Source organism: Fusarium musae, chromosome 2 (assembly GCF_019915245.1).
Source record: "Fusarium musae strain F31 chromosome 2, whole genome shotgun sequence".
Classification (NCBI taxonomy): Eukaryota; Fungi; Ascomycota; class Sordariomycetes; order Hypocreales; family Nectriaceae; genus Fusarium; species Fusarium musae.
The window spans coordinates 1353102-1368515 of NC_058388.1; the positions used below are offsets into that span (position 1 = coordinate 1353102).

A 15414-nucleotide genomic window follows, 5' to 3' on the forward strand; every position below is an offset into this window, starting at 1 on the left:
TGCCTAGCCCATCATAACCAAGGCTCATCAGCTCATGAAACTTGCAAAAGTCCTCATGACGCAGCCTTTTGTCTGTTGCAACACCGTGTTGTAGTTCCAAGTAGAAAATCTATAGGGTATCGATTTAAAAATACCAAGGAAAAAGTGCTCGTTCGTCTGTATGCTGTTGATGTTGTGCCTCCCACGCTCTTCTTCTTCTTCTTCGTATGTCTCTCCGTGTTTAGTTGGCTGCCAGAATTGCAATTGCGTCAGCATCCGTAGCGCGATCCTGCTTTCCGCCGTTTCTTCGCTTCTCTTCCTCTTCTTTCTTGATACGATCTGCTTCTCTTTGTCGCTCGTGGCTAACATATGTGGCATATCGAAGTGTACCAAGCGTCAAAACAGCCATGAACAGTATTCCCAGAACAGAGCGACGGATAAGAATCCATCTTACTGCCTCAATTTCTGATTTAGCATCGCTACTGAGAACAATGCTGATCTTGTAGTTGATTTGTTGAATCTGTGAGACGGTCAGTCACCAAATCTTGCCGATATCGGAAAGGATTCTTACAGAGCTCTCAACACTTTTCTGTTCTTCCCTGACGGCCATTTTGCGATCGTTGAACGAACCTCGAACATTATCATTAAGTGTATGAACCTCCTGATTGAGCGATTGCGTTAAGATGTCGACCTCGTGCTGCAGGTGTGTTCGCTGTTGTCGTAGCTGCTCTTCTTCAAGCCGTCGGTTATTCTTAATCTCAGTACTCAACTCTGAACAAGCCGCTGTGAAAAGGTATGTTTCCTGAGGAAGCTGTTAGTCAATGTTGCTTAGACCTCTATCGACCAAGACCTCACATTTTCCACATCGCTCTTGCTGACAAGAGTTGACTGCGCCATGTCGAGATTCTCGGCAAGTAATGTTCGAATCGCCTTCATTGACGTTGTGGCTTGCTCCTGTGTGTAGCCCCCTTCTTGTAATTGCTTCACGAGCGAGTAGGTATCGAAATGGTGGACGTAGGGTGGTGGGCACATGGCCGGCCCTGATCTTGTCGTTGTTGTATTCTTGGTTGCTTCTGGTGGTTGCATATGCAGTACTGCTTCAAGGGGGCCGCTTTGTTTTGCCTCTTCCCGGGCTGTTCTGGCTTGTTGTTCCTCCTTCAATGTCTCGTTCTCTTTAGGTTGTTGCTTACTGCTCGTCGATGCAGCAGCCTCGTTCGTAGGCACTGACTTATCTGGCATCGCCTGTACCGACTCTTGTGCCGTACTGCTCTCGGGCTCGGGACGAGTGGGAGTTTCGCCAGTGAGCGGGTGCGAGGCATTAAGCTTGGCGGTCGTATCTGCCCTTGGGGGCTGAGGCTCAACGGCTTTTCCTCTCCTTCGCGCGAAAGTACCTCTATGTCGAGCAAACCCAGCAGCAGAACGGGGCGTCGCACGCAGACCTCGCAGGACCTGCGGGCTCAAGAAGGTCAACCGAGCAGCGGCCGTCATAGTAGGCAAAAGATGACCCCGCGGATAGAAAAGGAGTGAGCAGCGATCGATAGATTCGGGACGTAGAATTAGCGATGGCTAACGAGTTCCAAGTAATTCAATCATGGAAACAAGGGTCCCTCTAGAACAATATCGTCGTGTTTCAAGAAGTGCTTGTTGAGGTTTGATATGGTGCAGTCCAAAAGAGGTAGCATGTTGAGGAAGTACTATAGGTAGGTACCTACTAAAGATACAGAGGGTCCCGTCGGAGAGGAACCGGCAATCGGCGTGCGTACCTGCTTAAATGACTTGGCCCCAATGGATCTCACCCTCATATGTCATTTCTCCAAAACTGGTTTAGTGCTCAGTAGCTTGTTGCGAATTGCCGTTCATAGCCGCAGGGGTCCAATCTAATAGTAGATACTTAGTTATGTACTTAAAAATCACCCTTCAGCAACTTATTAGACTATTTTTTTTTTTTTTTAATTAAGTAAATACTCAATCTACAGAAATAAGCAAGGTACCTGGCTATGGCCGTGTCTTGGCTTTGCTGGGGCTAATGAGACACACGCTTTGTTCATAAATCAAGGGTACTTCGACAGCGCCTCATAAGAGTCGTCTCATTTTCCCCTTTTCATTCCAACCCACCTCCCCCGCATCAAGGGAGACCCTCAGTAAGATTGTAATGCTGTCATGTTCTTTTCGTTTACTACCCCAGAAACCAAACAAGCTGCTGTAAGACATGAATAAGCCCAATGACAAATACAAAACACCCATCATCCTACCAAACTCCAAGCGGCACCTCACTGTATTGAGTGCACTGTCTGTACCTCGTGATGGCATAATTCCTATGATCAAGTGCCTGCCTTGTTCTTTTGTCCGTATGTTCACCTCGACGGAGGGCTTTCCGCAACGAGGTTTATCTCTTATTAACCAAGACATCCAAATCTATGTGTAATACAACGTATGAAGTAAGATTCTCTCTGTGTTTGCAAGCATGAAGGTGAGTCCGCTGCCGCTGCCAGTCGTTGTATGGCTGTTTACGCCTCATCGCTATGGACGCGAACAGCCACCTCTGGCTTCCTGATGCCGGCAGATGGGACTCCAATGGCACTGCCGTTGGCACTTGGTAGCCCATCACTTTGGGGGCTATTCGTTTCATTGGTCAACATTGGAGTTGGTTCCGCCGAGTCAACTTCGATTTTGAGACTGATAGACATATTGTCGACAACCAAGATCTTCTCCACCACTTGACTCAAACTGTGCGATGGCTTTGGAAGGGGTGCACTCTTCTTCATTGTTTCAAGGTGCGTATGGATCTTTTGTGCCAGCTGCTGCTGCCCGGGACCTTTGGTGTTGTGAACCAGGCTTTCTACCTTGTGTCAGCCATCATCGCATGTATAAACAGAGTAACCACTTACTAATAACATAGTTTGCAAACTGGTCGTTGATCAGCTCAAACAAAGTGTCCTTCCCATTCGCACTGACAGTACAGAGCTGTTCGCGGATTTGCGTTCGTTGTTCATCCGAGCCAAAGGCGATGCACTTCTCGACTACATTGGACGAAATCTTGTTCTTGGAGAAGTACAACAGTTTGTTGACGACCATCTCAACAATTCGATCCCTGTCACTGCCGGGTCGGTGCTCGATGATAGCCTGAACGACATAGTTGCCGAATTGGTTTGTGGCAAGCATCTCCATCGATGGGTAAAGCGGATCCAAGACCTTTCTGATGTCGTCCTCCTGGCACACCTCCAGAAGTCGTTGAATAACCCGGCATCCATGCGAATCCTGGCTGAGTTCCAAGGCATGTTCTTCAGCAACCCTAACAAAGGAGGTGAGATGTGCTAAAGGGAGCTCTTGGACGAACTTCTGGATAACATGGTTTCCAGTCTCGTGCTTCATCAAATCAAGTAGATGGGGTTGGATCTCCTGGACAAGTTCGAGATTTTGGTCGACAAGGAAGTGCTCTATAGCCTGCTTAAATTAGAAATTTGGAGATGAACGAGAAATGATAGTGCGTACCTTTTGGACTACACGGCAACCGTGCTTGTTCCGTGCTAGATCATTGACGTGGCCTTTCATTTGTTGAAGAATGTGAAATTTCTCTCCCTGTCCTGTATATTCGATCAAATTCTGCATTACGTAGTTGCCAAAAGAGCAGATCATCACGGTGCGAGCGTCATCTGCTATCTCTAGCAAGATTCGAGTCTTCTCTTCATTGGTCGCATTGGCCAGCTTCGTTTGAAGCCACCTTGACGATTCCTGCTCTCCGCTGGCATCGACCATGTGGCCATAAGCTTCACAAAGCTCTGGTTGAGGACCAGACCTCTTCGTTAACCGTCCACAGAACTCTTTCACCCATTGGTTTTTGTAGATCTTTGGCCCAGGGCCATTGTTCTGGTTATGATACGGGTACGGTGCTCCATACCCAGAATTGTTGTGCCCCAGGTGGTGATAGCGCTGGGGGTACTGGTCAAGTCCGATGGCATACGAAGCGTTGTGTTCAGAGAATATCGCCAGCTGGGGACCATAGTAGGGTATAGACTGTGCTTGCAGTTGGTTGACTTGGTTCGTCATGCGGAGACCTTGATCCCCTGGTCGAGCAGAATACACTTGACTCCAAATTTGCGGGTTCGCTCTGGGGTTGGGTCCTTGTTCTGTGAGGTTCGAGAGCCGGTCGATGGAACCCCGGTGCATCGCGGAGGCTTGTACGTTCATCATTTCAGAACTCAGATCCAGGCTGTTACCGTTGACACGTTGTCCGCTCGCGTCGTTGCTCCAGGGCTGGCAATTAGGATCCAAAACAAATGCACCTGGCATGTTTCCCAGAAAATTCAAGGATGTTGCATCCAGACTCTGGCTGTTATTATGATTAAATGCTTTTTGATTGAGAGCCTGGTGGTTGCTGCCTTGGCTCATGTGATTGGGGAATTGTTGCTGGGACTGTGTCGATTTGCTTGCAGTATGGGTAGCACGGTAGGAGGGGGAAGATTGAGATTGTCGTGAAGAGTTGGAGCGGTGGTCCTGTGTCCGGCCGAAGCCATTGACATTGAAAGTTTCTGAATCGTAACGAAATGCGTTGCCATATATAGCAGTGCTCCTTTCTTTCGAAATGCCCATTTGGGAGAAGTGTCCCGCCAAGTTTTGGTCATTCCCTAGGTCGCTGTTGGGAATGTGTTCTTGTGCCATCCTACTCGGCGATGTACTGGGCGATCGTGTTGCGAGAGATGTTGTCCAGAAGGCGGCGCTAGTGGGTACGTTGAAGGCATTGGATCCGCGTCGCTCGCCATTCTCTTTGATAAGAGTGAGTATATGCACAATGGAGTAGATTGGGTAGAAAGAGCGATATTCACATACCATTTGCGAACAGGTTACGAGTGTGCAAAGTATCCCAAGGCGTAGCATTTGTGCTGCTGTTGGTCTGGGCATGCATGGGCTGCCGTTGCGATTGATCGAAGGCTCCCGTGGCCATGTTGTTGGAATTGATAGGCCTGGCTGGTTGACGACGCTATTGAGGTAATAGATATATAAGCATGAATCGAGAAAAGGATAAATTGATTGGGGTCTGGATATGGAAGATGATGTTGATGTTGATGTTGATGTTAAAAGAATGTGTGTTTTGTCCGGGCAGCGCTTGGTCGGTTTGGTATCGAATGCATGGGGTAGGTTGAGGCAAGGTAGACGAGACGAGACAAGGCAAGACGAATTATGGGGGACCGATTTTTTGTGTTGCAGATGTTATAAGGCACATAATGGTAGGCAAGGCAAGGCAAAAGGCAAGGTGCAAGGTGCCAGCGGCAGCGAATCCCGTGGTGCGCTAGCTATTCGTAGTTGGAATCTGACGCATTTGGGACAAGTCGAGACACACGAGCATCCATCTCTGACGTCGCACTCCCTGGAACGTGGGCCATGGGGGCAAGCACCTTGAAAAAAAAAAGGACCCTCAATGTTTGGGGGCAGACCAAGAAAGGTGTAGATGGATTGGTGGCCGGAGTTAAGGTAGCAATAGAAATCAGTCAACTTACCGAGCCAGTCGGGTGGTTGGTCATTATGTCTCGCTGTAACGATTCGAATATAATACTGTTTGTTGTGGTTGCTGCTGTACTTATGCCCAGGCCGTATGGAGGCTGTTGATTGTTTGTGTGGAATATGTTTAGGAATGTTCCAGGATCCTAGAAAGCGAGGAATAGGTATGGAGGGTTGATTATGTAGACTAACGGGGCAGGGGCGATAATGGATGATCTTTGTAGGGGTCCACGGGTCCTTGGGCAAGTTAAAAAGTGACAACCGTGGCAATCGGAGGTACCTTTGGTATGGATGGGTATTGATTGATATGTGACGGTTCGTCCTGGATGTGACTGGGTATTGTCGTCGAGATGAATATTTAATAAGAAAGAAAGAAAAATAGACAGTCCAGATATTTGAGGGTTGAGAAAGCTCGAAAGAAATATAGACAAGGTACGGAGTGGTGAGTGGGTAGATATAATGAGATCCCTCCCGCTCCCGGATTAATTGTTTTTGTTGGTGATATTTGCGAGCATGTCCCGCGTGTAATGATAATAAGGGGTGGGCAAAAGAAAAAGAAAAAAGAGTTTTGACAGGAGAAAGATAAATTAAAGTATTAAGAAAATGTGTTGGTTCAGTATTTGCTGAAGAAACCCCAAGCTCAAGCCCAATGTTAAAGTGAGTAAGGTTGGAGCTCAAGTCAGTTTGGACAAAGAAGATGTGGCAAGCGACAACTCGAAGCAAGCGGGTGTAGAGCGGTTTTACATGAAATGCAGTCTCCCGTGGACCAGTGAAAGGAAACAAGGGCAAACTAAATCAATGTAAGGTTGCACGGAATGTGCGGGCCCCAAACAGAATTAAACTGATAGAACTTTTGGGCTTTTGGTGCTCCTATTCAGGGCTCGTAGCAAAGGGAGGGAGGGGGGAAGAGGAGTTGTTTGTGCTGCCTGGCTGTCTTGTCGTGTCTTGCCTTGCTTTGCTTTGTGGGCAGAGGAATGATGTGCGTGTCTGCGTGTCTGGCTCTGGCGTTGGCTCTGGCGCTGGCTCTCCGCCTTTTTGCTGTATCAGAAAGAGGGGAGGACGGATATGCTTAATGAGGGTTGTTGACAAGGGTCTTCCTTGGTGCAGGGAGGGATCGTATTGCTCAAGGTGGATCAGGGAGGTTGATGAAATTCAGAACCCCTCGATAAGTAGTCGATTCAGGAGATGGAAATAGTTTGTCAAAAGAGGGGAAATCAAGGGCTCTCTAGGCTCTTTATTGTTGCCGGTCGACAGCCTGGATATCCTTCCCAATGGAATTGTCGGCGTATGAAATTGTCACCACTCAGCCAACGACCCTCCAGTCCCATAACGCCATTCATTCTTTAGTCGGTGTATGTAGGTAGGTATCTTGTGTAAGCCAAACCATGATTGCACAGCTAAGACATCAAGTTTTTTTTTGGCCTCCGATAACCCACACACTGATAACTACCTACCTATCAGTCCATCTATCGCTCCGCCGACCATCTCACCGTTGTGACAGCCTCCTTTGTTCATTGTTGAACCAGAGGCCGGGCTGCAACCCACAGGGACCGCTCCAGAGTTTGGCTGGCTGTTTCCATATCTCTGTATTACCTCGCTACATGGCACAATGAGGAGGCCTCGCATCTCCCGACGGTTGCACGAACTGTGCTTTTGCAAGCGAGTGACATCAAAATGGATCGTGACTTGCGACTCAGATCTGAGATACTTTGGTTGAAAGGAGGGTCCAACAACCAAAATTTCCTTCATCCATCAAGTCCAGTTTTCCAGCTGTTCAAATTTCATAGTATGCTTTTCTTTCGTGCATCGACTGGTTGATAAGTTGGCCTTGTGAACATCACGAAAAAGGTCGTTATTTGCCTTGATATCTTCAACTTTGGAGATTAATGTCCCGTGGCTTAAAAGCCTCACAGGGAAAGCCAAGACGGGCGCTCGGGCGGCCCCTGAGGGCTAGACCAAGATCGTCTTTCAACCCGTTAAACTAGCCCCAACGTAGCTTAGCTCGCAAATCACCCGCAGAATCAAATCCCAATCAGGGAGGAAGCTCTGTGAGTTTGACTTTGGGTGAGGCTTCTGTGTCAACAAGACAGTTCATATTCGTAACTCCTTCTTGATTTGTGGCCTCTCTTTTTTTTTTTCGGCGCGTGTCACTCAAGCATGTGGGTTCACAAGTCATCTCAAGTTTCGACAACAACCTTCGCACCTTTTGTATGACGCATAGACTCACAAAGCGCCTGAGCATGCTTACCTACCTTAAGGAACCTAGGTACCTAGGTACCTAGGGTATGTGTTCTCACGATAGATGCAAGTACACGAATGAGAACGATAGTTGGTTCTTTCAAAATTGTCATCCACTAGCCATGGACAATAAATGCCCTTTACATGATTTTCGGTTCAAATACATCCAAAGGGAGCATCATAGTCTCCTATAAGCAGCCGTCTGACTAGGTCCATTTTACTGATACTCCCCCTCAACCACGGCAAATGACTGCTGACCGAAGCTCCGTGACTGTAACTATACTTCCAACCTTCACCCGTCCAAAGTTTCAGCATCGCGTTGCCTGGTGGAATTCACTGGTACTAATCGAGCATTTGTTTCTCCCCCAAGTCACACAGCTTCAGCACAATCGAGCAAACGCCCCACAGTAGAGATGAGTGTAGGTCTATTCCCCTGTCAAATGGGTCGATAGAAAGAGTCTGAGGCCTTTGAACCTTCATGAAAGGGGGAGATCTAGATACGAGACCTTAGTATTTTCGTATATTGGCAACAAGCATCTTTATACATAGTTGATTTGACTCCGCAAACACTTGCGTAAGTTCATCGGGCATATGCAACTGATGATATTCTAATGTTCTCACTAAGCTGGATCACCCAGGTATTACACAAACTCCGCTCGGCAATGATGGCACCGACCGTTAACTATACTTCATTTCGATCATAAATATTTAGAGCTTCGTATAGTCACTGTTGCTGTCTAGAACTTCTGCGATGGGTGGTTAGCCCATGGCACATTGTGTAGACCTTTAGCAACTCCTCACTGGGCAAAAATCCCCACCGCAAATAAGACCGGCTCACTGACTATCCCTCTCAGTAGCTAAATGAGCTCATGTGGAATCCAGAAAAGACATATTGTGCTATTCTTGGCCTAACTTCGTGAATCGTGACCAGTCTATTTGTTTGTTGTGGTGCAGAAATGTTTCACCCTGTGCTTAGAGCATCGCCATGTTGCATTCCATGAACCCGATAATAGCGGCTCAGAATATGCTGCTCTTCTGACCCAGCAACTATCCCTCTCGCATGAGGCTGTTGAAAACATAATGTTCACAGGCTTCGGAGATAGTCGAGGTGTTCATGCGTCGAAGCGTTGTTGTCAGATGGTTACCATGGCTAAGGGGGCCGTCATTCGATGCACAGAGACACCTGTTTTGGTATCGCTGGACAACGGTGTGCTTGAAAGAAACGAGTGTAGGGTTTGCCAATCAGTATTTCATGACTGTATCCTCGAGCACATTGCATGTCGTGCATGGTGCTGTCTGCCAAAGAAATAACACTGGTGAGGTGACTAATCAAGCGAGATAAACAAATGATATTTACTTCCCTACCTGAGGATGGCGGCACTTGGACGAAATAGAAAGACAAAGCCGAGGGAGCTACGGATACCGGTCCGAAACTTTGGGATCCAATCTTAAGACAACTATAGTAAACATGCTAATAGCGTAACTAAGAGATGAGACTATTTGATCGATTGACCGCGCGTCCTTATGATTGTGCCTGTGTTTGTTAACTATTTCGTCACAATACTGCAAATAAACGAGAACAAGTTTACGTCTTTACGTGAGGGATATACGCAGTTATGTCACGCAACCGTTTTCTGTGACAGCTTCCGCTTGGCAAACAAACATCCAGGTTGGTGTGTTGAAAACAATGAGAGACACCAGGGTAATTATGTTTCTGTCTACCAGCTTGTTGACAGGACACTGGAGTACTCCGTAATATCCTTAAAATCAAAGCCATTGCAACAGTCCTCAAACCCAAACCCCAGTCGAAGCTCAAGGTAAATGGCAAGTGCACGAGAAGGAGAAAGGAGAGCTATATGTCTCCTGATCAAATCAGGTATCGTTGCTAAGTAAAAGCACAGATACCGGTGCCACTTCAGAGGGCCTACCAAAATGAAGGCGGACAAGCGGCCAGAAGAAACGAAATGCAAGGAACAATCGATTGCGTGCCCGGCCGTGTCCCCCAAGCATGGATATGGCTTGCAGCTGGATGCAGAGCTCGGCCGATTGCCTTTTGCGATCGTCTTCCTGTAAATAGAAGCATGAACGCGTATGTTGCGTTGCTTAATATATGCCCGTATTCATTGAAGGAAGACGACGAAAGAAGAGTGGCTATGCGTGCGTTATTCCAACAAAGTCATCACGCATTCGGCTGAGGCGTCTCGCTCCATCATTGCAAGCGTCGTGGCATTGGGTTAGCTTAGGATTGTGGGCTTGGACTTGTCCCTTTTGTGTGTGATAACTGTTCGTACCTTGCATTGGCGTCCAAAACGATGGATCCATCGCTTGCCACACTCGCGTGAAATTCTAAGCTCTTTTCAGCATCGTTTGGATGAGCACAAAGAGTCCAGTCCAATCCAGCAGCAGGAGAGGCATTCGGTTCCTTGCTCCTCTCTATCGATAAGGACATCAGTCAGAGCTGGCTCTTTGTTGTCGTCTGCCCTTCAGCGAGGAAAAGAACTCCAGGACTGGCTTGGCAGGGGGAGGACAACGGGCTCGACCAATGAACCGGGCGGCTACAAGGAACATGTGGGTGTCGAGTACAACGAATCCCAGCGAGTATCCAGTCACTAGAAAAGCCAAGTTGAAGAATTTCAAGGGCCCGCTGGTCATGGTCAGCATCGCCGAGGAGCAAGAGGATGAACCTGGAGCCAACAGGTCACATCTCCTGTTGAAAAAGCCGAATTAAATGATGGAAGCGGGACCTTAGCAGAGTTCTTATTGGATGGACTAGCCAACCAAACTGCGGTGACCGCACGTCCTTTGGAAAGGAAGGTGGCCCAGCACACCACGACAGATGGCTTAGCGGCCAATTGCAGCGACTGTGCCCCTGAGAGGACCAAGAAAACAGTGGTTCCTTGGCTGTCTAGCCCCTCAGAGCGCCTAGCGGCCCCTACCATGGACAGCACCTGGGCCCAAATCTCATTTCCGGGGCAGGGGCCCCTGTCGTGATCAAGTGTAGCTCAGGACAGGCTCCGAGCCAAAAACCCTCTCCCTCTGCTGTTGTGGTTGCTTTTCTCTTTCCCAACCCAATCCTCGCGGGCCAAGTTTGTGAATATCGTCGTCGGCATCGTTTTTCGCTCCCAGTACATCTTGTTCTCAACCACTTTTTGGATCTTCAGCTTCACTCTTTCAGCTGATTTCCGTCCGGTCTTTCCAACCCCCCTCTCTCTCCCTTCGTTCTACCCACTATCTTAGGCCCATCACCAACCACCTCGGTTTTCGGTACTCGCCAGGCATTCATTGACGAACTATTGGCGATATCTTCTCCCTGGCGTACGTTATCCTGTCCCATCTGACCCTCCACCTGCCACCTGTATTTCATCGAGCCGTCTGTTTGGGTTACCATTCTGCAACACGTCATGGCATGCATTGAATTGGTGGGATCGCCATGGCTTCGAATTGGCCAATCCTCCAACACAAGTCTACTTTGGAGTCTAGATGGGCTCTTCCGGCCTTGATGTGGAATGGCAGTTGGCTGCAAATATTGGAGGCTGCGTTGCAGATGACTATGCACTTGACAACCGCCACAGACAGGCTCGGTCGCTCTCGCCGGGTGACATTTCTGTCATGACCATGAGATGATGGCTTGCTAACGCGATGATGAATAGACGTTGCTGGCTTTACATTCGTTTTCTCTACTCGGAGCACCCATCGTTATTGCGAACTCAAAATCCGTTGCTACACCTACGCAACATTCAACCACAAACTCTATTCACGATGCCTTCTATTTTGAACCTCGTTACCCGATCTGATATGCCTGCCGATTCTGATGGCTCAAACGACAACATGATCAACCTCATGCTTGGCCTCCTCGGTCTTGTTTTCCTCAGCCTCATTCTGGTCGCCATCCTTTTCCTGTTCCGCCGCGCTCGTCGTCAGAAGCAGCAAACCATCCAGTCCGAGGAGGATGGTCTGCCTTCTTACTACGACAGCAACAGCAAGCGATTCACCAACCACCGCGGCCTCACCATCGAGACAACTCATAACGGCCGCTCCAGCGTCTTCGTCGTCAACCAGGACGGCCGTCCTATGCTTGCCAACCCCAACTCACCTCCTTACTCCCCCGATAACGTTCCCGAGATTCACATCACCTTCCCCGATGAGAAGGACGAGCAAGGCCGACAGCAGAGCGGCCGTGTGCTCGTCGTCCGCGTTGGTGATAACTCGACCGTCGGACTGGAACCCATGAACGAGGAGCAACTGCCCGCCTACGAGAAGGAGGCCAAGGGCCAGTTCTACTCTATCGACATGGACCAAATTGGCGGCCTCAAGGAGAAGGACCGTGCTCAATTCCAATAAAGAGATGCCTCTCCTTGACGCTTCCCTTTCCTTTCGTTCGTCGCCGGCGATGCATCTTAAGAGCCGTCTGGACGACCTTGTCACGACAAAGCTTTGAATACGATTCTTCATTTTTGGGGCTTTTCTCCCCACCAAAAATTAGCGAACTAACCCGCCTACCATGGCTCGACCTTGCCATTGCAACCGGAGAGTCAACGGCACTATTCATGACCCGTTACTATATATATACCCGTTTACGCTGCGGTCTAATTTTCGCATTGCTACCCATCAAGTGGTCGCCCCTCCCCCATCATACTTTTGCATATAGATCCCTCACCTTCCCCGTCAAGCGGCTTGAACAGTCAAAAACAAACTGCCATGGTCCAAGGTCCTAGGAAAGACAGGGTTTAATCAATGGATTTAAAAAAAAACATGAGGCGGAGAGGGGTGGCAGTGACGCACCCCGTGGAGAGGCCTTGGATCACTCTGGCAGTTGATGGGTAACATGGGCCGAAGCAAAACACTTTTACTTTGAGTAAAACAATTTCCTATTTTCCATGGGGTTGAGTCTTGGGATACGACACGGAGCACTTTGGAGTAGCAACTAACTATATCTATCTGTAGTTGATAGTGTATAATTTCTTATCCTAACAATTTTGAGTAACCTTAGTGACCAACGAATAAGTCTTCGTGATGTTTCGTAGACTGGCTCAGAGGCAGGTTTGAAGGGAGGTTGGCAGGTTCGGAAGGCATGTGACCGGATCGTAATCCTGTAGATCTGCATTCCTTGTACTCCGTATGTATTACCTCTTACATCGAATGTCTTAGTATGTAGATTCTGATTGGCCATCCGTCTCTCCGGCTTACACTACCCTTTGACGTTGAGTTGAACGGCTGCTAAATCAGATTGGGCCAATGATTTAGTTAGTTAAAAGATAGATAGCTCTTTATTAGGCTTGACTATTTTTTGTTCAGTCTGGGTCGAGGAGAGTGCCAGGCTCTCTTTACAGTATTGATCCGGGAGCTCCGGACAGTATCACGATTCAAGACCTCTTTCAATTTGGAGACAAGGAAGCATGCTATTGATTGATAATGCTCGGTTATCTTGCAGGACTCTCTCGGGATACTCATACTTGGTCCATTCTGGTACTCCTCCATGCTTTGCTATGCCAACTGAAATCAAAACCGAAGCCCTAGGGATGTACATCAAGAAGCGAAGAGTTGAAACAAGTTGCGGCTTCAAGTGAAGAGCAACATCTTTTCAAGTTTATTCCCTATTTGCCCGTCTCCATGGCAGCCGAATAAACCGTCAAGGTCGATGCATCAACGGGACACATCACCATAGGGCAAATACACGAGTTATCCTCGCCTTCGGCACGCACGGTACAGACGATGGCGTTCTTTGACGGGTCGCAGCAACAGCAAGGGGGTCCAGCAGGGGCAGGTGTCTTTTCCTCGCGCTTAACGGGAGCGGCTGTGGTGGTGGTTGCAGGAGAAGTCGAAGAGGTAGCCCAGATGGTAGGGGCACCAGCGGGACACACGACGGCGGCGCAGAAACAGTCTTCGGGCTTGACATCTTTCTTACAGACTGTGGCGGGCTTGGAGATATCGCAGCAGCAGCATGTGCCGTCGGCCTTGTCGTAGGCTGGTGCAGCGAGGGCGACGCTTAGGAGAGCTGCGACGGCGAAGAAACGCATATTGAGTTGTTGATCTTGGTTTGGACAGGAGTAGATGGATTTGGTGGGAGACTTGTAGATAGGTCAGAGGAAGAGGATGGATATATGTTGAGGCTGTATGTAGGTGAACAAGTTTGCTTGCTTGTTGGTGAATCACTTGGAAGAGAGGAATAGAAAATAGAGGCACTGAACAGGAGGACAAGGCAGGACACGAGGCATAAATAGAGACCTAAAGCATTGAACTGAATTACACGAGGAACAAGGGGATCAGGCTCCTTAAAATAAGGTATCCATCCTTTCTCAACTGCAACGGAACAGACCAGACCAGACCAGACCAGACAGAACAAACAAAAAATGGGTAAGCGTCACCGGCTGATGAAACGGTCCCCGTCCCTTCCCTTTTTCCCTGGTCGAAGATCAAGTAAAGGATCCATCGACTGCCATTTGCCGTTTATTTTGCGTACTTTATGTGGCTTATGTAGCTTACGTGTGACAATCACAATTAACCTTCTGATCCTCCCGAATCCTTCACCAACAGAATCAGCCTCAGACCAGATTAAAAGAGGAGTAAGTTACTATACGCCCAAAATCCTGTAAGACCTAGGGAACTCACGATAAGCTTAGTAGGTACTAGGTACTCGGCCATGACTTCATCTAGATGAGACTCTCGGGCGCATCCTAACTTTGGTGGTCTAATTCTTCCTCTTGGTGTGTTTTCTCTTTCTGTGCATGCAAGTGCCGTCATTCATTTCCCGGCGTGTTTCAGGACCTGGACTGACATTGAAGCCTCGCGTTTGACAAAGTCCAAGCGGGAAAAACACGCCGATTTAGGCTGTTTTTGGAGTCGGTAGGTAGATTTAACTTCAGAAGGCTGTTTGATCGATGAATTAAGGTATGCATATACTCCGTAAGCTGTGTTAACTTAGACTGAAAGGGCATGCTCTATCTTACATGCTAAATACTATCTTATATATGCTAAATGTTATGAATCCTTAGATGCAACACTACCTAGGTATTCACAGACTAGGTAATTACTTTATATGCTAAATGAATTATATGCTAAATACTATACATGCTAAATGCTAGACCAATATCGTTCCAACTCATCCGCATGCAACAAACACTATCATGCATCACAACCACGTTATATCTATGAAACAACAAACACCATCCGCAAACAAGAATGCGTTCATCTATCGTAAACTAGTTGGTTCGCTCTTCTTAATCACAACATCTTACAAAGTGACGTTTGTCCTCTCACAGCCTCACGGTGATCGACACAGCACGGCCGTCCTTGGCTGTATCCCGCGACAGAGATCGCTGCTTCAGCCCTCGGTGTCAGCACGGGACTCGCTACAGGGATCGACTTTTTTGGGTTGGAATGGAGACGACGACGTATCGAAGAATACTCGTCCTACATTGTTTCTTTGACCGTGGAGTGCATGTGTCCTTGCGTTAGGTACTTGGTGCGTAATCTGTGTGGCTTGTCGGTCATATTCAGAGACCGTCATCACGATGCTTCGTATTGATTGAGTAACATGTCTCGTAAACAAATGCAAGCAATGACATCAGACATAATGTTTGCGAGAGTCAAGATGGTCTTGGACGATTGTTCAGCACTTTTTTATATTGTTCTCATTGATAGTACTCGATAACTCAGAATCCCTGCTACGTCATCTCAAAAACCGAGCCACCTTTTTGCCTA

General features: G+C 48.0%; 4 protein-coding genes across 4 annotated transcripts; 1 reads left to right on the forward strand and 3 right to left on the reverse strand.

Moving 5' to 3' along the window:
• Positions 1-220: 220 nt before the first annotated feature.
• On the reverse strand, positions 221-1467 carry J7337_002374 (uncharacterized protein; the record flags this gene model as incomplete). Its single annotated transcript, XM_044820104.1, has 3 exons — positions 221-499; positions 551-781; positions 835-1467. The coding sequence occupies 3 exons, from the start codon at positions 1465-1467 to the stop codon at positions 221-223; spliced, it is 1143 nt and encodes a 380-aa protein (XP_044684404.1).
• A 1019-nt stretch (positions 1468-2486) lies between these two features.
• On the reverse strand, positions 2487-4921 carry J7337_002375 (uncharacterized protein; the record flags this gene model as incomplete). The annotated part of the gene is made up of 4 exons (XM_044820105.1): positions 2487-2818; positions 2868-3423; positions 3472-4742; positions 4807-4921. 4 exons carry the CDS (start codon positions 4919-4921, stop codon positions 2487-2489), a joined length of 2274 nt encoding a protein of 757 aa, XP_044684405.1.
• Positions 4922-11472: 6551 nt separating this feature from the next.
• J7337_002376 (uncharacterized protein) lies at positions 11473-12054 on the forward strand (the record flags this gene model as incomplete). The annotated part of the gene is made up of 1 exon (XM_044820106.1): positions 11473-12054. One exon carries the CDS (start codon positions 11473-11475, stop codon positions 12052-12054), a length of 582 nt encoding a protein of 193 aa, XP_044684406.1.
• A 1253-nt stretch (positions 12055-13307) lies between these two features.
• J7337_002377 (uncharacterized protein) lies at positions 13308-13730 on the reverse strand (the record flags this gene model as incomplete). Its single annotated transcript, XM_044820107.1, has 1 exon — positions 13308-13730. The coding sequence occupies one exon, from the start codon at positions 13728-13730 to the stop codon at positions 13308-13310; it is 423 nt and encodes a 140-aa protein (XP_044684407.1).
• Positions 13731-15414: the final 1684 nt, after the last annotated feature.